At 32.1% G+C, this 24,602-nt stretch overlaps 1 protein-coding gene across 24 annotated transcripts in view; it reads right to left on the reverse strand.

Annotated features, from left to right (window-relative positions):
• Positions 1–24,602, reverse strand: part of Dlg1 (discs large MAGUK scaffold protein 1) — a 256,035-nt gene that overhangs the window by 28,245 nt on the left and 203,188 nt on the right. For 11 of the 24 annotated variants that reach the window (XM_040270432.2, XM_040270431.2, XM_021720638.3 and 8 more), the window contains 4 exons: positions 19,103–19,217; positions 14,143–14,319; positions 9,870–9,939; positions 4,647–4,680 (listed from right to left, as the gene is read on the reverse strand). In XM_040270432.2, coding sequence (XP_040126366.2) covers positions 4,647–4,680; positions 9,870–9,939; positions 14,143–14,319; positions 19,103–19,217 — 396 coding nt within the window. Of the gene's footprint in view, positions 1–4,646; positions 4,681–5,351; positions 5,452–9,869; positions 9,940–14,142; positions 14,320–19,102; positions 19,218–24,602 lie in introns of all 24 variants that reach the window. The other 13 variants (XM_078044002.1, XM_021720639.3, XM_005340962.5 and 10 more) reach the window with 2 other exon arrangements.

Here is a 24,602-nt window from a genome sequence, read left to right on the forward strand (position 1 = left end):
ACACAGATGTGGAGCCCATGGATACAGAAGGCTAACTATACCTATTACAGCTGGACACATGCATATGACTCAGCAATTCTGTCCTTTCCTACGAATGTCCGAAAGAAAGGCAATATGTAGGGTCACCAAAAGCCACGTACAAGAATGTTTGAAACAACTATTTGAAATAACCCCCAACATTTTATTTGCATATCTGAGCATATGTACACTTTCATATTACTTTTTTATTTATATATTAAGCATTTCCCATGTCATTTTCAGAATGATTTTCAATGGTTACATAAAACTACAAAGTATGGATAATTTATATTTCATTAACCATTTCCCCACTAAGTCATTTTAGGATAGTTTCAATTTTATTTTTTTGCTGTTATTTCTAAATAATGATAAACATTCAAATATAATAAGTATTTATCTCCATTGCTCATTATGTCCTTAGGATAATTCCCTGAAGAGAATTTAGTGGGTCAAAAGATGCTTTTCCAGAAAGATTATACCTATGTTAAAGAGAAGCCATTTCATAGAACCATCTACTTATCCCTGGAGTTTCCTTTATTCTGTTTATTGATTACTAGGAAACTTATTAAGCATTTTTATATATGCTTATTTAATTTGCTGATCTTTTTTTTTTTTGGTACCAGGAATTGAGCCCAGGGGATCTTAACCACTGAGCCACATGCCCAACCCCACCCCCCTCCTTTTTTTTTTTTTTAAACTGTCACTTTATTTCATATAAAAGTTACACTGAGAGGAGAGTAGAGTCAAGTATACTTGATGTGCACATCTGCCCGCTCACGGGGTGCAGCCACCTGGTAATGATTCTGACTGATGCTCAGGATATACACGGTAAGAACCTCCCGCAGAAGCCCAGCGCCGTGTCCGGTCCAGACACAGATGTGACAGTCAATGTGCAAAACAATCTTTGCAGCTCATTGTCCTGGGTCACCCCTGCTGCACCGTTCCACTGGCTGTGACAGTTCACACCTCTGCAGTGACTCAGTCCCATGATCTGCCACATGGTCAGGACCAGCTCAGCAGTGCCCTCTAGTTTGCTTCCACAGCAGGAGATGCCCAGGGGAGGACCCAACACCTTTTAAAATTATTTTTTATTTAGAGGTAGGGTTTCTCTAAGTTGCTTAGGGTCTCGTTAAATTGCTGAGGCTGTCTTTGAACTCATGATCATCCTGCTCAGCTTCCTGAGTGCTGGAATAACAGGTGTGCACCACCACTCCTAGCTTTGCTTATCTTTTGAGCAATCTTGTTGCTATAGTTTGGATCTTCAGCTTCTCCAAAAGACCCACATTTTAAGGCTTGGTCCCAGTGTGACACTACTGGGAGGTGTAGAAACTTTCAGATGTGGGGCTCCATGGAGGTTTCAGATCAATGGGGGAGGGTATGACTTTGAAGGAGACTACAGTGCTTCAGATCCTACTTTCTTTTTTTGCTTCTCAGTTATCATGTAGTTTAGCAGCTTGCTCCACCATGCACTCCCCACCATGATGTGCTGCTTTGCCACAGGCCCCAAAATAAGAAGCCCAATCTATAATGGACCAGAACCTCCAAAACCGTGAGCCCAAATAATCTTTTTCTAAGTTGATCAATCAAGTATTTGTTAAATTAATGGGAAAGCTAACGTGTTTGTATTATCTTCTGTCTAGTTTTCTAATGGACAGTTAGGTCTGTTTCTTACTGATTCAAAATTTATAGTATAAGAATATCATCCCTTTAATATACATGATGAAATATATTCATATTTTCATTTTTTAATTTATGATATTTAAAATAACCACAAACATTTCAAATCCTCTAACCAAGTTTCCACCTTTCTACTTAAGTATTTCTTCCTGACAGTTTGCTCTCCCTGAATACTACATCATCAATCCCAAGCAATACGACTACGCTTATATTTTATTTAAAACACAAATAAGTCTGATTTTGGCATCTAAGAGCTGTGCAGAATTCTGCTAAAATAGGTCTTTAGAATGAGAAGAAAGGAAAGAGATATGTAACAGGAAAATTGTGTGCCTGAGAAGAGATTTTGAGGTGTTTGACAAAATGGGAAATTGTAAAAATGAAAAGATTGTCACAAATGCACCTTATATATCTTCTATTGGGCTAAATTTTCTATTTTGTCTCTGTTAAAGGAATCTTACCCAGTTTTATTGCCTTGAGCTCCTTCAGAATTGCATCCTTAAAGCATAAAAGTAATACAGGTTTCTGTTTCTAGTTTTAAATTAAGATAGTGATTTAGCTATATTCTTGTAGACTTCTACTGTATGTGTTAGTCCTGCTAGTCAGAATCATGTAAGTAAAAGCAATTTCTCTCACTGTTTTTTCAATTGTCAGACCGCAAATCAATAATTTATCAGTCTCTTGGATTCATATATATGAAAAGCATTCTACGGTATCACTTTTGTTTCTCAGCTCTTCAATTAAATATCTTATTTTTCATAGGTTGTGTGCATTTACATATGGATATACATTTTCCTTGATATTCAGTATTATTCTACATATTTTAAATAGGTTATTCTATGTCTCTGGAATAACTTACTCTGCAGATTCCTTAGGTGAGTTCTGTTCCAACAAGGTTTAATGACTACCTATATTAGGTTGAATGTATTTTCTTATTTTAAAATCTCACAGGATTTTGTTTAATTTTCTCCTGTATTCTTAACTATAAAATATAGATAACTAAGGCCATATGTAACATCTCATAATTCCTATGAGATGAAGCAATAACTATTATTCAAGTGACCTTAAGTTACTATCCAGAAAGTCAAACCTTTTCTAAGTCTGATAATTAGTTACCATTTTTCATATTGTTCTGCTTCCCAAATTCTAACCCTTAGTTAGAACCAGAGATATAATGTCAGGTTATAATTATAACAGTATCAATATGGGAACCAAGTTCTTCACTTAGTTCCTTTTCCTAGAAGTGTTCCACAGATCTCTGTTATCTCAATGATGGTAAAAATGGGTAAGTACATTTGCTGATTCATATCACTTCTAAAAATATATCAATCTCAAAATAAGTTCTATAGCATCTATAATCTGTGAAAATGATTTTCTAGTTTTGAAGATTGTTTCCCCCCCTTAAATATAAGAGATTTAAAAAATGGACGCTACTATTATAAAAATAATCTATGGTCCTTACGAAATTTTAAAAAGGCACATGTAAAAATAACAAAGTATGCCTAATAGAAAAAATTATACATAAAGTAAACTGTCTTCAACCTAATGCATATCTAAATCCTAAGGTTGAAATAAATGCCTACAGTTTAGATTAATATTACAATATAAAGTTACCATAAATCAGGAGAAAAAGTCTGTGAAACTGAATGTTTATTAATGTAGATCTTAGAAAGCTCACAGAATTGGCTATATTCTTTTTTTAAATGTGCATTTCTTTAATTTTTAAAAATATACACAGGAGAAGCCATGTGTTTTACATAGGAATACACACATCACAAAGCATTTCTTATAATTTTTCAAAACTCTTATTATATCAGTCTCAGAATTTTTTTTAAGTTAAATGAAATCCCTGAAACTACTAGATATGCTCAACTTTTTCCAAAATCAAATGAACAGAGAATGAGTATGGTGTGTGTTAAGTTGGGTTTATTGCCTATAATCTATAGAACTTTATCGTGCCTTTGCAAACAGGATACATCTCTTAGAAAACAGATCAGAATTGTCCATACATAGAGCTCTATATGATAGATTACAGTGCAACACTGGCTATATTCTTAATGATCCAAATGAAAAGAACTATTTAGAATAAAATTTAGCCTAAAGATTATTTATGATTCACTGTACCTAAAGTTACTGAGTAGTATATGGCAAATTTTCATAAAGAAGCAATTTGAGATCAACCAAATTTAAAATTTTGTCTGCAAAATTTATGTAAGTAAATTTTGCTTCAGTAGTTCATTTGAACATTTACTGAATTCCTTGTGTATAACAACTTCTGTGCCAAATTCTATATAAAGATTAAGTACTAGCTAGAAAATTCAGAATACTAAAACAACAAAACCCCAAAACAAATAAGATCTTAATTTAAAGGAAAACCAAAGGATAACATTTCTTGTAACTCTTCTCATTGCTTATAATCTCCTCAGAAAAGAGGTATATAATTTCCCTCCAAAATTGCTATTTGAACTTGTCTGCAATTCTTCTCTAATAATTAAAATCTACTGTTTTATAATTTTACATAACAATGCTTTTCTAATGCATAATCAAAGTGATTCTAACAACAACAAAAAGGATACAAAACTCTAAGGGAGCATATTTCTATATTCTGATAATGAGAGCAGGTAGTACTATATTAAAAAAAAAACTAAAAAAGTCTATATATTAAAAACTCCCTAGCAAAAGTGACTGCCATAAAAATTACAAAAAGGAAAATATAATTGTGAGCAGGTAAATTTCAAATGACATGTAAAAAATGGAGTGTAAGAAAAACAAAAAGTATGTATTATAGAAATAAAAATCCCAAGTGTGTTATAAACAAGAAAAGCCTAAAAGCAATCTAAATCACACACCTCCTTATGCCAGAAGGGCACTACCACGAATCTCAAATTTATCTGAATAAGGTAGGTCTGTAGATGGAGGTTAAAAAATAACTTGGGAGTATTTTGATCACTTACTCAGGCCTTTTGATCCCATGTCGTCAGGGATCTCCTGTAGAGAGTAGTCCCCAGAGAGCAAGCAATAAAAAGATAATCAAAGAAAATAGTTGTCAGTAATACATAAAATTGGTGCTACAGTAAGAGACAGTTCCAAGACCATTACAGGTGCACATATGTTACAGAGCATTTTTATAGATTTCAGAAAGTTTGGAAATGAAATGAAATGTAATCTATAAAAGGATGGAAGTTTTAGTTTAGAGACTGATTAAGGCCGAGGTGCAAAATTCAAGGACATTTCTTGCTATTCTTAAAATAAAATTTACATTGTCTGCACATAATGAAGAAAGGGGATAAAATGGAACGATTCCAGATGACCTAATATTTAAAGATTGGTGAGGCCATACCTAGAAATCAGGTATCTATGTTTTTCTTCCAAAACATTATTTGAATGTCTGTTTTTTTTTTTTAAAAAATAAGAACTCTTATTTCAAATAATTCTATTTATTTTTTTATAAACACATAATTCAAAAACACTGTTCCTAAGGTGCCAGAAAAGGTTAAGATTGGTATACAAATGAATTTATGCCTGTTAACATTTCCCCTGGTCAACACAATTAGTAACCTGTTGCAGCTCTTGAAACTGTCTCCATGGTAACAACCAACTGCAGGGCAGTAGGTCCCTCTACATTTATTTTCAGTTGACCACTGGATCCACATACTTACGGTCAGCATCACTTGTTTCCTGCTCACTCTGGTCCTTGTTCTTGTAGAAGGGAAATTTTCGGGAAAAGAGGTTCTTTTTACGCTTGTCATTGAATGACTGCTGAAGAAGAGAAGGAGGGGCAAAACAAAGGGATGTCTACTGTCTGTGTGTACAAAGGCCCAGCCTAGCAGCTCTGTGGAATCTGACTCCTGTGACCACAGTGTGCAGTTTGTATGAATTTTACTTAATCATATAAAAAATAAATTTCTAATTTTGTATAAACTCTTCTAATATTTTACAAATTAAAATATTAAAAAAATTTTAAAGAGCACAATTCAGTTATACCTTACAATAAGGAATGCTACTTGACAAAAAAAAAAAAGGTAAAGAATAAATCAGATTACTATAATAGCATGAATCAAGCTAATATTTGTTTACATGAATCCATAAGTTTCGAGAAAAATATCCAAGTATGGTGCTAGGTGCCCTATTATAAAATTTATTTTTAATGTTAATTTGTTGCTCAACTTTTTTTTGCATGTGAGGTTGTAATCTTCATTTTACTTTGGACCACAGTTTTTCCCTTATCCCTTCCTTTGTGGCTATACTAACAGAAAGGCTACCATTGAAAAAAAGAAGTAAATGAAAAAATTGAGTAAGTTGCTAATGCTAAATACTTAAAAACACACAATCTCATTTTCTCTTTGGAGGAGGAAAAAGATAATTAAATGCTTATGGCATGAATTAGAAAATGGAAAGAAAACTAAAAGGTCCATCAGGCATACATACAGAGTCCAAAAGAAGATTTTTCACTGTTATCTTAGCCAAGGAAGGGTCAAGACTCTTGGCCAACTTGAACATTGTTACAACTGATTTACTTGTTTTTAAGCTGCACTGCACTTATCTATTTTGAAAAGTATATATAAATAAATAAAATAGAACCACATTCAGTCCATTGGCACCATACTCTGCATAGAGAATAAAAAGGTTAGTGCCTGTCAAGGTCACAAAGAAAATTAAAGATTTTAATAGTCTATTAGATAATTGCTATGAGAGAACTGAGCAACTGATTTAATATTCTTCACTGCCCACAGAAGGATGATGAGGCTATTAAAGAGAAATGGCTTCTTTTGTAATTTCTCTGCAATAGGCATTCATGTTTAAAAGAAAAATGTCCTAACTTACCAGTGACAATATAACTTATTGTTATTATTATTATTTGAGAGTGGAGGGAATAATATAAAGGACATAATATTTTTTCACTTTTTTTTTTTTTTGGTGGTGCTAGGGATTGAACTAATGGTCTCACACATGCTAGTGTTCTATCATAAGGCTATACCTCCGGCTCCAAAAGGATACAAATTTTGTTCTCATTTTTCTTGAGTTTATTCATGTCATAAGATGCTACATTAGATTACCCCTATTTGCAATTCTGCTTTTTGTGATTGGATAATTTCAGAAACAAATGGTTCTAAGTGTTAAATTGTACAATGATTTGAGTAGCATGATGAAATCTCATGCTACCCTGCTCTGCCCTGCCCAGGGTGTGTTCAGTATCTATCTTGGTTAGCAGATTCACTGTCTCGGTGTCATAGTGCTTGTGTTCAAGTAACCCTTATTTTATTTAATAATGGCCTCAAAGCACAAGAGTAGTTATGCTGGCAGTTTGATTACAATATAATGTTATAATTATTCTATTATTTTTACATATTTGTTGTTAATCTCCTACTGTGCCTAATTTATAAATTAAACTTTACTTATAGGTATGAATCTATAGAAAAACCACAGTAGATGTAGAGTTTGGTACAATCCATGGTTTTAGGCATCCACAAGGGAGTCTTGGAATATATTCTTCATGGACAAGGTGGGGAGACTACTGCACATAACTGTTTTAAAGTATATCAATGCCAGGCAATAGGTTTTGGGCATTCCCTTTTTTTGAAGCATGTGATGCTGGCAATTAAGGTACTAAAGTTAGTTAAAGTAATTTTTAGCTTCAATTATAATGGGAGAATTATGAAAAGAAACTTTACAAAAACAAGGTTAAGCTTTCATTTTTACCTTTTCACATAATAAAATTCACGATTAATTCAATCATTAGCCAAGCAGACTACCTTAAATTTTCAATCTTAAAACTTTTTGTATTTTTATTTTTTAGTTGTTAATGTACATTTTATTTATTTATTTATATGTGGTGCTGAGAATTGAGCCCAGTGCCTCACAACCCCAGCCCCTCAATCTTAAATTTTGAAGGCTCTGAGGAACTAGATTAAAAACTCTAAGCAGAGGTAAAAAATAATGAGAAAAACCACCATGGATAAATCTGGACTTATAACATTTTTATAAATGGTCAAGTAGCATCAACTGAATAAAAATTTTCCCTTGAAATTTTAGAAAGGAGAGAAGAAAATGTAAGTTTTAGTAGAGAACAATTTGTGTGTAAACTAATTAAGGAAAACTCTAAGTCTTTTTATTCCAAAGAATCACTGTTTTTGAATTTAGTAATAACATTCATGATATCTAATGAAATTGAAAATGTTTTTAATAAAAGGTCATTTACTCCTCCTACTGCATATATAGTGGTCAGAGTCAGTTTCACAGTACACAACCAAAAGAAACATGAAGTTTAAAAAATGTTTTGATTTTTGATATCTTTGCAGTTAGCCAAAATGAGATATCAATAAGATATTGTAATATGATAGAAAGAGTGCTTGTTAGTTAAGAAATGTATTAAATGTATTACATTTAATATCGTCCAGGTGAAGAATTTATTAAAAGTGAAAACAAAAATAGCATAAGCAAACAAGACAAAAATGTGTGAGGAAAACACAAAACTGAAGAGACAAACTACCTCCAGGTTTTCTATATTTTCAATAAAAATACTGTGTTTAATTATTTGTTGTCACTGATGTTGTATTGCAAGAGTGCAATAAACATAAGAACTGAAAACATCACAAATTTATGATATATATATTAAGTATCTAAATATATAATTTCTATGTATATTTCAAAATAGCCAAATCCATTAAAAAGTGTTAAGGAGAAACTGAAATATTATTAATTCTGCAGTGAAAATAAAGTCCACAAATTACCATGTAAGGAAAGGAAAAGGAAGAAAAGGAATGGTATTACAGAAAGAAATGCAGTTCTGTATCAATGGCAAGCGTATTTTTACCCCACTCAGTATCATGCATATTTTTGGTGCTGTGTTAGAACACAGTGATTGTGTATCAAGTTGGTTACAGTCAACAAACAAGACTAAGATATAAATATATCGTTAATTTAGTATGAAAGAAAAGCTACAACATGCAATCTTTTTCAATTAAGTGTAGTGTACTAAATTATTTTTAAAGACATATATAAAACAAGCACAAAAAGCACTGTATTTATTTCACATCCTAAGCAGTTACTTGGGATTTTTTCCTCCTATAAAATTTTCTTTTTTAAATACTGAAAATTGTGGTTTCTGAAAGGTACAAGTTACTTTTAAAGAAATTTATTTCTTTCAAAAAACCTGAATATATTATTGAATTTACTCAGATTTAATTTTGTGGACCAAACACAATATTTCTTATATTTTAAAATTTTATGTTTGAGTGCTTAGTGATTGGTAACAGAGTTGTATAGAGGGTAAATTTATTTTGCTGTGTTAACTTTTCAAATATCATCAAATATTTATTTTAGAGTAAAAACAACAACAACAAAAAGACCCCTCCAACACATAAAACCAATTGCTATGAAAAGTATTTCAACACAACTTGTTCAGCTCTTTGTTCAGGCTTATTTTTAGAAGATTTCTTGCAGTGAGTTCAGGATAATCAGGAATTACAATCAACGTAGTATAAGTGAAATTGATATTTTCTCATCCACTGGCATCCAAAATTTTTATACTCAAGCACAGTATAAAAATGAAAAATACATATCTATATATAAATATATATATCTAAAGATATGTAAATATGTATTTATATATCTTAAATATGTAAATATACTTACATATCTTTATATATGTAAAAATTGATGCATTTCTTTTCTATCTACAAAACATTTTTGACTTTCATTATTCCCTCCAAATAAATATTCATGTTGATTCCATCATTTAAAACATGAATTCTATTGAGAAATTATTTCTACAATGACGAGAGTTCAGAGAACAAGAAGATTTTCATGAATTCACTTGCAAGAACTTATAAACTTCTTAACAGTTGATATTTTGAAGGCACCTATAGTATAGAGGAGTCAATATTAAACTAGCTTTCACTATTAGTAGTGATAATATAATCCATTTCATTTATAAAAATAACCCTGATCAAAAGTATGTTGCTAAGAATATATCAAATGGTAGTTTTGATTATTTGGAAATGTCTGTGAAACGGGTACTTTAATAAATGCTCACTATTATTGTAAAGCACCTGGAAAGAGCTGCTTATAGTTAATTCTAAGGTAAAATCTTTCTTAACAATCTAGCTCAAATGATAATTATGAAAAAGTATACTGTCCTCATTTATTTTCAAAAATAAGAGATTTCATATACTCACCCCTTTATCTCCTCTTGTTTTAGAATTGAATTTTACTGTTTTTAAACGGGCTCTTTCTTTCTTCTCAACTCTGTCAAAGTACAGAAGATTATTTATTTAGGTGCTAGGGATTGAATTTAGGGCCTTAAGCAGGCTCTATCATTGAGGTACATCCTGGCTCCCAGGGTTTTTTTTTTTTTTTTTTTTTTTTTGAGACAGGGTCTTCTCCATGTTGCCCAGTTTGGCTTGGAACTTACCATCCTCCTGCCTCCACCTTCCAAAGTAGCTGGCATTATAGGTATGCCCCATCACATTTAACTAGAATGTTATTTTTTTTTTTTTAAGTAAACCAAATGTATCTAGGAATCTTACTAGAAATCATAGATCTGATAGCTCTATAATGAATATTTTTATATGCTAAAATCTCTAGGAGTCATATAAGCTTACAAACCAAAATTAATTAGAATTGCAGAAAAACGAAATATAGAGCTCATTTAATAAAATACAACACACTTATGGAATACCAAAATAAAGTGTATATGTGTAAACTTACACATGCACTAAATTTCATAACTATATTTAAAATATTATGAGGCAACATTACTGAATGTAGCAATTTTTCAGGTTTTCTTTCTCCTTCTTTCCTTGCTTCCTTTTCTTTCTTTTATGATACAGGAGTGCTTTACCACTGAGCTACATCCTTGGCCATTTTTATTTTGGAATAAGGTCTTTTCGCTGCCCAGGTTGGCTTTGAACTTGTGATCCTTCTGCCTCAGCCTCCCATGTCATTGGGATTACAGGATGTACCATGTGCCCAGCTGGTTTAGTCTTTTAAAGAAATATGTTATGTGCATGTATGATTATATCACAGTGAATCCCACTATTAAGTATAATTGTAATGTACCAATAAAAGATGAAAAAAATATTAGCGTAGGACACCAATGCTACAAATTAAGACTGAGAAAGCAAATGTGGCAAAACTTAACATTTGGTGTGTGGATGTTCACTGTACTATTCTTGCAATTTTTTGTACTTACTTTTCTGAAACTTAGAAAAATAAGCGAGAAACATAAAAATTAAGCTTAATTTCAGTGATGTATATGTGCATATATATAAAGTTGCTAGTTAGAGTGTAAAACATAAGTTTTACAGTATTTTTTGAGGGATATAGAAGAACTGGTAACTCTCCTTATTCCTGTAAGGTGAAAATTTATTGTAAATTCTAACATCAATACAATCTTGCAAAGTTTGATTTAAAGTATGTTTTTATAAATCCTTAGATTTTTAACACGCAATTATGCTAACATACTGCAGAAAAACCTACTCAAACAGCATATGAATAAATATATCTAGCTATATAGTTTTATCACAGTTAGAGCAGAGCCTTGGCATTCATAGACTTACAACTTATGTTCTTTATTATTCCAGAGCAATCTTGAGGGTCCATGACATGCAAAATTTATAATATCTAAGTATTTGCTGAGGGCACAACAAAATTACCATTTAGTTGGTAAGTATTTACCATTCAAAATGGCTTTGTTTCTTAACTATTGTTTGTTCAGTAAATAGTGGAGTGACTTAAAAGGTGTTTATTTCTTTACTGAATTTAGCAATTTTCAGGTTTTCTTTCTCTGAAAGATTTCTTTCCCTGAAAGAAAGTCAAGAATTGAAGTAATTACAATTCTTAGAAGTAAAGAAGTCTAAGTAGGAGACAATTCAATTTAAGGAAAAACAAGTTTAGAATATATTCATGAATGAAATAGCCTAGTTAGTTGTAGTTTCATACTATATTTTGCGGGAGAAAAATTATATTCTGTAATGCTACTCATGAATTTGGGGACTGGTAGGGTCTCAAGATATATCTCTTATAGTAATTTTTAATTCTCTTTTCATCAAACATTGGCTGCAGGTACATGGAGAGCCTTTGTGAGATATGAGGTTCCAAGGGATAAGAAAATTTTTAGGAACTCTGACCTTAACATTTAAGATATGAGGTTTCTACTGACTCAAGAATGTAGGGAGGAGGCATTTTTGAATTTTAAGCGGAAAATATTCTATTTTGGGAAAAAGTTACATTAAGGGGCTGCATTGCTAAAAGAGAATTTGCCATCAAACATAAGATTGCACATAGATGGATCTTGCTAAGTATGGGGATCTACCCAATAAGTTATAAACCAACCCTAAAACCACAATTATAAAATCTTTAATAATTAAATTAAAGATTAATTACTTTAAATTAAATACTTTAATAATACTATTCTTGGGCTAGGGATGAGTGTAGCTCAGTGATAGAGCACTTGTCTAGTATGCATGATGCCCAAAGTTTTATCCCCAGCACCACAAGAACAGATTAATACTACTTTTTTGTACAAAATATAGAAAGAGGTTTATAGATGGTTTATAAATAATTTGTATATTTACCAATTATAGTGATTCCAACAAAATATAAATTCAACTCAATAAGAAAAAGCATGTTCTTTAAAAAAAATATTTTGTTTTTGTTTTAGTTTGAAACAATACCTTTATTCATTTTTATTGGTGCTGAGGACAGAACCCAACACCCGGCATGTGCTAGGCGAGTGCTCCACTGCTGAGTCACAACCCCAGCCCCCCAAAAGTATGTTTATTACATCATAAGCTTTATCTCAAATCAATTAACTATAACAGACATTCTTATTTTTGCTGGCTATCTTAAAACTATCTTGGAGGAATTATAAGCTGCCATTTTAATACTTTGCTTACAAAAGTACAGACAGTCAACATTTCAGAGACCTTATAAGGTACTCTAAACTGGGATCATACTTTTTTTTTTTTAATTTGTTCTAAAAAGTTACATGTGATAGCAGAATGCATTTCAATTTATTGTACACAAATGGATCACAACCTCTCATTTCTCTGGCTGTATATGACGAAGAGTCACACGGTTCATGCAATCATACATATACATATATATATATATATAGAGAGAGTAATAATGTTCATTGCATTCCACCATCCTTCTCACCCCCACACCCCCTCCCCTCCCCTCACTCCCTCCTGCCTAATTCAAAGTTTGTCCATTCTTCTCTAGGCCCCTCCCCCCAATTATGGATCATACTAAAGACATTTGTATATAATCACTTTTGCCACTAGATGGTAAACATGCATTAATGAATCACAAAAATAAAGAGCAAAGACAGTACCAACAGGTCTAAGTTAATCAAGAAAAAGGAGAAGTGAAGTATCCCACTAAATATTTCTTTAAAATTTGCAGGGGCTGGGGATGTGGCTCAAGCGGTAGCGTGCCATGCCTGGCATGCGTGCGGCCCGGGTTCGATCCTCAGCACCACATACCAACAAAGATGTTGTGTCCGCCGAGAACTAAAAAATAAATATTAAAAATTCTCTCTCTCTCTCTCTCTCTCTCCCCTCTCTCACTCTCTCTTTAAAAAAAAATTTGCATATAATTCTATTAAATCTAAAGGAGGCAATGTACACAATCAAAAGCTTAAAAAATGTAAGTCCTATTACTCCTTAACATAGGAAAACTACAGACACTTTTAATTCTGTCTCCTTTTACTGGTATAGACACATGGCATAGTAACACAAGAGTTATTTATTTTTTTAGCAACCAGGAGGAACTTTAAAGAGATCTGTTTGGAGGCATCATATCTTCTAATTATGCCATTGGTTACAATTCAATGTGAATAAAATTAAATGGTTGTGAAGCACAATATTGGAAAACAAAGTATAAAATCAACACTTCAATAAAAGAAATTTATTCAGTTGTCTTGGTGTTTTAAAAATCTAATTATGCATATTTAAGGCACACAATTTGATTTGACAGACAAACATTGTAAAATAATCATTACAGTTAAGCTAATTAAAAAATCTATTACTTAGTTATCTTTTTTTGGATTGCTGATGATGTTAAAGTGCACTTGGGATCTACCTATTGAACAAAATTCAAGAATACAGTACAGTATTGTTACTTGTGGCTTGCCATCGTATACATAAGATTTCTGGTATTTGCTCTTTGTGTCTCTTGACCAACATCTTCCCATTCCTCGTTCCCCTAACCCCTAGTGACCACCACTCTAATGTCTGAGTTTGCTATTTAAGATTTCATATACAAATGAGATTATCCAATATTTGTCTTCACGTGTCTAGTTAATTTCACTTAGCATAATGTCTTCCAGGTCCATCCATATTATACAGTAAAAGAAATGTAAAGAAACAGCAATTTTTTATGTTATTTATGCCCTACTTTCAAGTGGTAAAAACAAACAAACAAACAAACAAACAACATATTTACCTGCGTTTACTGGGAATCACTCCAACTTCATCACTTTCACCATCTGGTGTAACCTGTCTGGCTTGCCACCACTCATCATCAGAAGCATTAATAACATGGAGGATATCTCCAAATTTGAAGTTCAGTCCCTGACTGGGAAGGCCACTGTCTTTAGTCTTGTCATAATCAAAAAGGGCTCTAGATTCAGAAGAAGAAAAGCCCATAATTATTTATTATTGTGGTATTAATCAATTTTAAATAAATATAGGATTCTCAAAGTATATATAACTTGGATAATTAAACTAGTATTATACTATAGTAGGCAAGATAATGCCAAGATCAATATTGTACTATATGCACAAGAAAATGAGACAAAACAAGTATCAAATCAACTTGTTATGGAAATAGTTTATTAGATATGTTACCTATTTCTTTCAATATTGTAGGAGAAATAGTTTTCTTTTTTTTAAATGTGACTTTTAGAAAATTAAAACCAATATTATTATATTATAATATATTATATTATAATATTATAATATATTATATTATAATATTATAATATATTATATTATAATATTATAATATATTATATTATAATATTATAATATATTATGTTTCTTTTGGACAGTGCTCGTATAGATGAATTAGCAGGTGCTTTGGAATCAGACTTGAGGGCTTGAGTGGTATGTCCTCTACTTATTGGAGTTATATTGTAGTTTCTGTATTTGCTTTTACTTTGGGCAGTTTATTTGATTCTCCTGAGGCTTTTCTTATCTATCAAACAGGGCTAATGATATTTTGTAGAGTTGTTCTGAGGATTAGATCAAATTTGGTAAAATGTGTACAAGAAATTTAAAAAATGCTTTTGACTGTGTTGACACATCTATTTGGGAGGCTGAGGCAGGAGAATTGCTTGAGCCCAGGAGTTTGGGGCTAGTCTGGAAAATGTAGTGAGACTCCATTTCATAACCAAACCAAACCAAAAGAAACCAATACCCAAACCAAAAAATGCTGTAAGTAAAATCCAATGGCAACCCATACTGAATTCCAAAATAGAGACAAATCTAGAGAGTTGTTCTAAAATAATAGAAAGTAAACATTAAGAGATACTCTTCTGTTTACTTTAACTAGACACCTTAAAACAAATTCCCTGATAAATTTGATCCAATAGTTGTGAACTAAAAGACTAAATCAAAATTGTGATTATTCCATTAATCATTCCTTCTTCCATTTGTTCACAAAACAAGAATGAAAAATACAAATGAATATATCAGCTGCCGAATATTTTGGAAAAAATGATTTATTACTTTGGCAATTGCAAAATGTTAAGAATATTGAAAATTTTGATAAAAATATTGTGAGCTGTCACTTGATTAATTTGTGTACAATATATAAACAAATTTAATTTTTAAATTCAAATAAATTCTCTTTAGAGTACAAGAAAGGGCTGAGGTTGTAGCTTAGTGGTAGCGTACATGTCCTAGGTTCAATCCTGAGTACTGCTAAAACTGACAAAAAAATGAACAAATAAAGAGAATAAGAAAGAATTCCAATAATTACATTTTAAATACTATTTATTTATTCTTTTATTCCAATTTGATAATCATAAATGAGGATACAAATCCTACTCTTTTTTCATTCTACCCAACTTTTTTTAAATTCTTCTGTGATGCTAGACAATTAAACCAGGGCTTTGCAAATGCGAGGCAAACATTCTAACACTGAGCCATATCCACAGCCTTCCATGCTACTCAATTTTTAGAAACTTTTCTCCTGAAGTAAAATCTGATGAGAGATGGAGTTACATGATGGAGTTAATGAATGAACTGGCAATTCATGTTTTTCAAATGTGATCTTTCCTTTCAAGGCTAATGGTCTCAAAGAAGTATGTGGAAGTTAAGTGGGATGGCTTACTTAACATGTAAGAAAATATTTAGAAGATGAGGATACAAATCAACATATTATAAAATAAAAAATAAAGTACCTCAATAGAACAAAGTCAAAAGACATTCAGAAAAGGGAAAATATTATCTCAACATTTTAGTAAAAAATTCAACTTTTGAATCACAAAATAGAAGTATATTACTGATGAATAAATGGTCAAAAGAAATCATCCACAATCTCTATTCTGTTAGCACTATCTTTTGTCATATTTGATTCATTAAAAAAATAAATGCATGGAATACATGAGTTATTAATTGTAAGAGTATAATGAACACTTTGACCATTACCAATAATTTACTTACCTATATATTCTCTCTCTGATCCTTCTCCCTTGGATCAAGAGTTAATCATCATTATAAAGTTTTATATCATTATTATAAAGTTTTGAAACCACTGTTTTGAATACAGTGTTTATTAATTTTCTTGATCCTTTTTGCTATTGTTGTTGTTGTTGCTTTAGTTTTATCACATGTTGTCCCATTGTCTCAGACGTGGGACATATACATATATGAAAAAATATAAAGGCTATATGAGCTCTATATTATGATTTCCTATATATTTTAATGAACTTGTTCTAACTTTGTTGAAATATTTACAGAACTGAAAACTTTGGACTTATTGGGTTGAAACATTATAATGGTTTAGTTTGTTTCAGAGATTTATAAAAAGGCATCAACTATGATCTTTCATAGCCTTGTTTTTATTTTTTGAAAGTAAAGAACCATGAACCTCTGGTTAACTGTGGCAGACTGCCTATATTTGTTTATTTCCTTTCCATCTTGAAACTCATTATAATGACAATGAAAAATAAAAATACAAAAGAGGACAATAGGAGAAAAGAGATTTTAATAATATTTTTGGATGATACCTATGCTTAGCAGACTAAGAGAAGCTATAACTAGGGTACCTGAAGAAAGGGATACTGAAACAAGATTTATTCCATAAGAACTTTAGACATGTTCAAAAATTAGAGGTGTACAGTATCCAGGTAAGTGGGGACAAGTTATACTACTGAAAACAGAAGGTGGAAACTTTATATAGCCATTAGATCTTTCAGGCCCCTTTTCCCATTTCTAGTCCTATAGAAGACCAGAGGTTTAATCTTAGAGAAACTTGAGTCTGAGAAGCTAGGAGCTGTGGAACTTGGAGGGGTGTAGGAAGAAGTTAGATTGAAAACAAGTGAATGAACAGGAAATCCATATACTGAAAAAGAAAATTCTAGCAATCTGGTTTATATTGCTGACAGGAGATTAAACCCTCTAGTTTCATTCTCTGTTCTTAAGAATGGAAAACAAGGATCACTGAATAGTTAAAGAATACCTCACATATAAAAAACTAAAGAAAATAGTTTAAACTAACTATAAAATAAAAACACAGAGAATACTAGAAATATAAAACCTCAGAAAAACATTAGTTATCACGTTTATGAAATAAAAAAATGACAAAAAGGAACAATCAGATAACAAGAAGGAACTCTTGGAAAATAGAACAGGATATTACCCCTCCCCACTAAATTCTAATTGAGAGAGCAGAAAAGAGTCACTTTCAGACATGCTAAGACTCAAAAAACAAAACAAACAAACAAACAAACAAATAAATAAATAAATACCTCCCACCCAATCTTTTCTCAGGAATTTACTAGAGAATCACTTTAGGAAAACAAAAGAAAATTAAGAAGAAAATGTGACATGCAAGAAATATATCCTGATAGAGTAAAGAGGCAAAGGGAACAGGGTAATGGCAAAGGGAGGTTCTTTTTGAGAATGTACAGCCAGTCTACAGAGCAACTACTGGAGCATAAAAATGGGAAGAAACTCCATCTGATTAAGACCATTTATGTGTCCACATGTTGTGAAAAACTGTAGAGGCTTATTTAGACACATGGCTCTCAATACTATTAATTTTATTGACAGTGATAGGGATTATGTGTGGGTCATATAATAAGAGGCAGAATGAATGGTGTGGTAGGGGAACACAATGGCAGTAAGTCCATAATGTTTAAAGTAGAAAACAGTAATATATACATGTTATTTAGAAATTAAGAGGCAAAGGCAAGGGAGTTTGCTTTGAAAATGGAAGATAACTGTTTTAAGAGAATGAAACTAGAGGCTGGTAGGAGATGACTAAGGCTTTTTGATAACATACGAACTTTAAAATTAGAGTGTTACATCTTTAAAAAATTAATAAAAATGGCCAGGTATGGTGGTGCACACCTATAATCCCAGCAGCTCAGGAGGCTAGGCAGGAGGATCACAAATTAAAAGCCAGCTTCAACAACTTAGTGAGACCCTGTCTCAAACTAAAAAGTTAAAAAAGTCTGGGGGTATGGCATGGTGGTTAAGTGCCCCTGGGTTCAATCCTTGGTATAAACAAACAAACAAACAAACAAACAAACAAACAAACTCCAAACAAGTGTATAAAATGTTTTTCTTTTTGTTTAAGTATTTCATAAATCACCAGGGGTGCTTTACCACTGAACTAACTCCCCCCTCCCCAAAAACAAAACAAAACAAAACACAGCCCTTTTAATTTTGGGACAGGTTCTAAGTTACAGAGGCTGGTCTCAAACTTGTGATTCTCCTGTCTCATTTCCCTAATAGCTGGGATAACAAGCTTGTACTACTGCCCCTAGCACTTATTATTTGCATTTGCTCTCTTTACTTTTAAAGAAACTGCCAAGGTAATTTATAAGTTACTCAAATGGAATATATCCTATTATAAATGAAACAAGTAAATCTAAGTGTGGTATAATATGTCAGGTTTGTATTCCTAAAATACCAATCTAAAAATACTTCCAAGTTCACATTTATCTTGTCTTTCTCATGATTATTCAAAGGGTTACATAACTTTCACTAATGAAATTATAATATTCTAACTCTTCATAGATACACTGTCAGAAAAATCAATCATTAAAAAACATTTCACTAACTTGTAATATATTTTTTATAGTAAAACTTCTTAAGTCAGTGGAAAATACCGAAAGAATCTGCATGCATAGATAATTAAAGATTGCTATAATTAGAAGTAAAACATTTACCTGACATAGAGGGATCGCTTCTGGCTAGTTCGTAGAGAACCTGACCCTGAACTAATACTACTATTCATCATCTGCTCCCGTAAGTCATGTATTTTAGCTTCAAAACGACTGTACTCTGAAGGAAGGAAAAGAGAAATAATTTTATTTTATAGTCTCAAAAAAATAAGTTACCTAAAGATAAAGTGCTAAATGTTTAAGCTGTTTCAAAATAGATTAAATGTGGTTAGAATTTAAAATAATAAAATGCATAAGATTTTGTTCAACATGAAAACTTAAAAAATTATGAGCTTCTTAATGTGTCAGAAATTAAACTGCCTTAGAATTTTTCTACATTCATACAATATTTAATCAGTTAATGCAATTCCATGAATCAAACAGCACTATCAACCTTACCTTACTGTCTAAATTAAGTGCATATGTTAAAAATCAGAATTTATTCTAATTTGTCTTAAAAAAGCTATAATAATTAATGGACTAGATGCTTTGATTACTAACCTTTAATAGTTAATCTTATATTCTTAAACAGAACTTATGCAAGATCAATAATAAAAATATGCTTTAACAAACTGATAAATTTTAACTAATTTAATAATTCATAAATTATCAAATGTCAAAATAAGATGCAAAAAAATCTGAAATAACATTCCTAAATATTTTTAACACATTTTTATATAAAAGAATAATTTTGAAAATGGACTACTTTAAACTATTAAGAACTACTCAATCTTTAACAAAAACTTGTAGCACTTTTAAAAAAAATTATTGCAATTACAAAGTTGTACACATTTATGTCTTTTCTTTTAAATCAATGTTATATCAAACTTGATTTTCTTATAAACCTAGTCTTAGAACAAACAATTTGCTTGTGAGTTATATAGCTTAAGAAGACAGAGTAAGAATAAATACTGCTGGGTCACTCTTCCTTTCATCATTGTCATATCATGTTTTTTAATGGATATTATGATTAACTGAGGCAACCAATTATTAAAAAACTCACATTACTATGTAACTATCATGACAAATCTTCTTTATTATATGTTGACACAGCTAAGATTTACAGATAGATATATAGGCCACGGGAGATATGTTTTGAGTTCTGCCCCCTCTCTCCTCTGCAGAGGCTCACAATCATTGAGCTACATCCCCTGCCATTTTTATTTTTAATTTTGAAACAAAGTCGTACAAAGTTTCCCAGGTTGGCCCTGGACTTGTGATCAGCCTTCTGAGTAGCTGAAACTATAGGCAGAAACACCATGCCTGGCTGAATTACTGTTTTAGTCACTTGGAATAATTCTTCCTTGGGTGTTAAGGCTGCCAAATGGATACACATTAAGGTTCATTTGTTTCTTTTTACTTTAAACTTCAATTTTTAGGGGCTGCTTTTAAAATTTTTTTTTTGTAAGTGAAATAAGTCAAAAGTCAAATCTTACAGCAAAAAGAATATTAAAAAGGATGTCCAGGGCTGGGGTTTGGCTCAGTGGTAGAATGTTTGCCTAGATTGTGTGAGGCCCTGGGTTTGAGTCTCAGCACCACATATACATAAAATAAAGGTCTACTGACAATTAAAAGAATATTTAAAAAAAAATTGAAGTTCAGCCTCTATCCTTTACTCATCCTATTCTGTCCTGTTCCTAAATATGTAAAGAAAAGCTTATTCCTTCATTTTTTAACAATATAAGCATATACACACATCCCTGTAAAACATTCATCTTTATTTTATTATATATGTATATAATATATAATTATGTGTATGAATACATGAAAACTTCCTTGCTTCTGTACTAGGGGTTGAACCTAGGACTGTACACAAGGTAGGCAGAAGTCCTACCAGTAAGCTCACTCCCAGCCCCATTATCTTCTTTTTTAAATGGTAAACTTATAGATTTCTCCTTTGTTTCTTCTCCACGAAATTGTAAGAATAGCCATATAGTCAGATGTTTCTCACTTTTTAAAAACCACTACATAATCTTTTTGTTTGCTTCATTAGTAAACCTGAAAATTGTTTTAATACTTGAGTTAACTTTTGGTGTTTATCCCAGTTTTATTCTTATGATTTGGGTTACGGGTGTGTGTGTGTGTGTGTGTGTGTGTGTGTAGAACCTTTACAAAATAACTGTGGCAGATTATATTTTCCAAAAGTGCCTCCACATGCTCTTATACAATGTAACTTTCATTCCCCCAACAAAAGGTGGAGTCTTAATTCCCCTCTCTTTGAATTTGGGCTTTTTTCTGACAAGAAGTCCTGATGATCTTGTGTGATTTTCAAGGTTTGATTAAAACAGGCCAGGATGCTGAGGGGAAGCCAGACACTATGTAACAGGCCCTACTACTCTATAATAACCATACTGCAGGTCAGATGATGGTTCTCTGAGTCCAAACTTCTAGCCAGGTATAACTAAGGCACAAGATAATGGGAGTGAGGTCACCCTGGATCCTCCAAAGCAGCTAAAGCAACTCATCCACTCTTTTTGAGTTTTATATTCCATGAAATGAGCTCAGCTGATTCTGCAAGGAATAGAAAAACCTTCCAGTCCTGCCCAAACTGTATTTTTTTTTTTTTTTTGGTACCACAGATTGAACCCAGGGATGCTTAACAACTGAGCCACATCCCCAGCCCTTTTTATATTTTATTTAGAGACAGGGTCTTTCTGAGTTGCTCTGGACCTTACTAAGTTGTTGAGGCTGCCTTTGAATTTGCAATCCTCCTGCCTCAGGTTCACAAGACACTAAGATTACAGGTGTGAGCCACTGCACTCGGCCTAAATTCTAAATATACAGAATTCTTAGGATGGTTGTTTTGATCCATTAAGTTTCAAGGGAAGTTTGTCATGAAATAGTAGTAATAGGAATATAGTCTCACTGTATGGTTGGTTGATTTGTTAGAAAGAAGCAGGAGAGGTAAGACAATGAGAAAGAATGAAAAATATAGTAGATTTGTCCTTTTTTTTTTTTTCTTTTTGTGGTGCTGATATCAAGTTATCAAACCCAGGGCCTAAATCATGCTGGGAAAGGGCTCAACCACTTGTTTGTCTTTGGTCACCTACTATAAGCAATCTTCTCAGATCTGATTTGAAATATTATTCTCTTATATCTAGTTAAATACTTTAAAACAACCAGAAAGCTTATTCCATTTTCATATCATCTTCAAATTCTCCCATTTTTCTGATAACTGTATTTTATTCAAATTGTCAGCAATTAAAGCCTTTTCATGTTCCATACTCTCTTCCTTATATCCATCTTAATGCCAACACCATTCCTCACAACATCGTTTTGAATGCTGATGGTTGTTTCTTTCCTCAGCAAGTATTTATACAAACAATATCATCCCAATTTTTTGTTGATGTGTTTGAATACAGTATTTATAGGTGAAAGTACGTTTGACTGTGTTTGACTCTTCAAGTTTCTTCATTATGTCCTATAATTGCCTTCTGATGAAATACTGCTGACAATACTTTTCTTCCTTTTAAAAGGGCTTTATTGGCGGTGTGGGGGTGGGGAGAATGTAACAGTAGTAGAGCATTTGCCTAGCTTGTGCAAGGCCCCAGGTTCAATTCTTTGGTACTATCAAAGGGGCTTAAGGGAGTTTTTCCTAAGGAGTAAAGACAGAATTCCACAGTCTTTTTTTCTTTAAATGTTTTTGTAGTATTTCTCAATACTGGTTATCATCTTGAATACATGAAATGTGCTTCTGATAGGTACTGAAAATTTTAATTAAAAAAGTTCTGTTTATAGGTTGTGTTGTTCTGTACTATTATTTTTTAATTGTACTTCTATTATGTACATACTGAATAATCTGCCAAATTTCATATCTGCAATTTCCTATTGAAGCAATCACAAACTTCATTTTCCTGAACCATTTGAGAGTAACTTGCTTCTCTGATGTTTCATCATCCTGAATCCTTCTACAAAAACATCACAATTGGGAAAGTAATATTAACAACCCAATAAAGTTTCACCAAAAATGTCCTTTATATTAGAAGGCTCTAGTTCAAATTCATGTATTGCTTTTAGTTGCTGTATCTTTTAAGTCTTTCAGTTGGAATAGTGTCAAGTTTTCCCTGACTTTGTGATCTTGATATCGATGAGGATTACAGGTCAATTATTTTAATAGGATCTCTCTCAATTGGGGTTTTTCTGATGTTTCTAAATGATTACATTATGGTTATACAATTTTGTCAGAAATATATCAGAAGAGATGTTATATTCTTCCCCAATGCACCCTTATCAGGTGATAAATAATTCTGATTTGTCCCATTACTAACTTTGATCACTTATATTGTATGTGATTACTTGATGAAGGTTATGTTTGCCAACTTTTTCTACTAGAAAATAATTTTTCTTTTTGTAAATACATTACTGAAACATACACATTTCTTTGGTTTCATCAAACTTTCAATTAATTAATTCACATTGATAAGAACTCATAATTCTTAAGTCCAATTTGATGCTGAAATTGTTCCTGATTTGGACAGTGGAAGTTCTGAGGTTTTATTTTTTGTCTTTTTTTAAAGAATATCTTCATTTTTTATATTTATGTGGTGCTGAGAATCGAACCCAGTGCCTCACCTATGCTAGGCAAGCACTCTACCACTTGAGCCACAACCCCAGCCCCAATTTTGAGTCCTTTTGATGGCTCATTATTTGAGTACTTCCTTGCTTTTTGGCATAAGATATTACAAAATAAACTATGCCTGAGGCCTGAAGCCAGCCATTTGTCCAAAAAGTCTTGGTAATTTTAGTGGGGAATAATATTTAGAAGGCAAGGTCTGGATGTTAGGTATCTTCATTGCTATTGGGTTGGCACTGAGTCCAGGCCCCTCTCAGTGGGCAGAACTCTGGGGAAATACATGCGCATGCATGCGCGCGCACACACACACACACACACACACTTAGATCTATATTTATGTTTAAATCTATATACACTAAAAACTATTGAGTTTTTACCAATTTCTTCAATTTGAATCAAATACTATAGGATTTATATTTAGTTTTCTTTCTTTCCATATTATAAGTCTTACTCCAACAGTGAAAAATCATGGGTAACAGTGACTTAACATGTAAACTCATTTGATAAATCTTTCTGTATGTAATCAAACTTCTGCCCCCACCACTAACCACTTTCCTGGGCTCTGACTACTCTTACATGTGCCTTCCCTCATTCTGCTCAGGCTCATTCTGCTTCCCTCATTGCTTAAACCAGGATATAGCCTGCATGGAAGCCCGTTCCTCATGGTTAAGTCCAATTGGCTGCCATAGCTCTCCTTAATGTCCCTTCTCCTGAATTACAGATAACTATTTTGCTTTGTTCTACCCTAATGGTTTCAGGACCAAATGGATCAGGAGGTGAAAGGATAAGATCTCCTTTTCTGATTAAAAAAAAAAAAAAAAAAGAATTTACCTACTTCCTTAAGGAAATATAGTTTCTTCTACTTAAATTTAATTTTAAATAACATTTTTCTTTATTTCTAATAATTTTCTGAGTTCTCTCAACTCACTAATT

Source organism: Ictidomys tridecemlineatus, chromosome 3 (assembly GCF_052094955.1).
Source record: "Ictidomys tridecemlineatus isolate mIctTri1 chromosome 3, mIctTri1.hap1, whole genome shotgun sequence".
NCBI lineage: Eukaryota > Metazoa > Chordata > Mammalia > Rodentia > Sciuridae > Ictidomys > Ictidomys tridecemlineatus.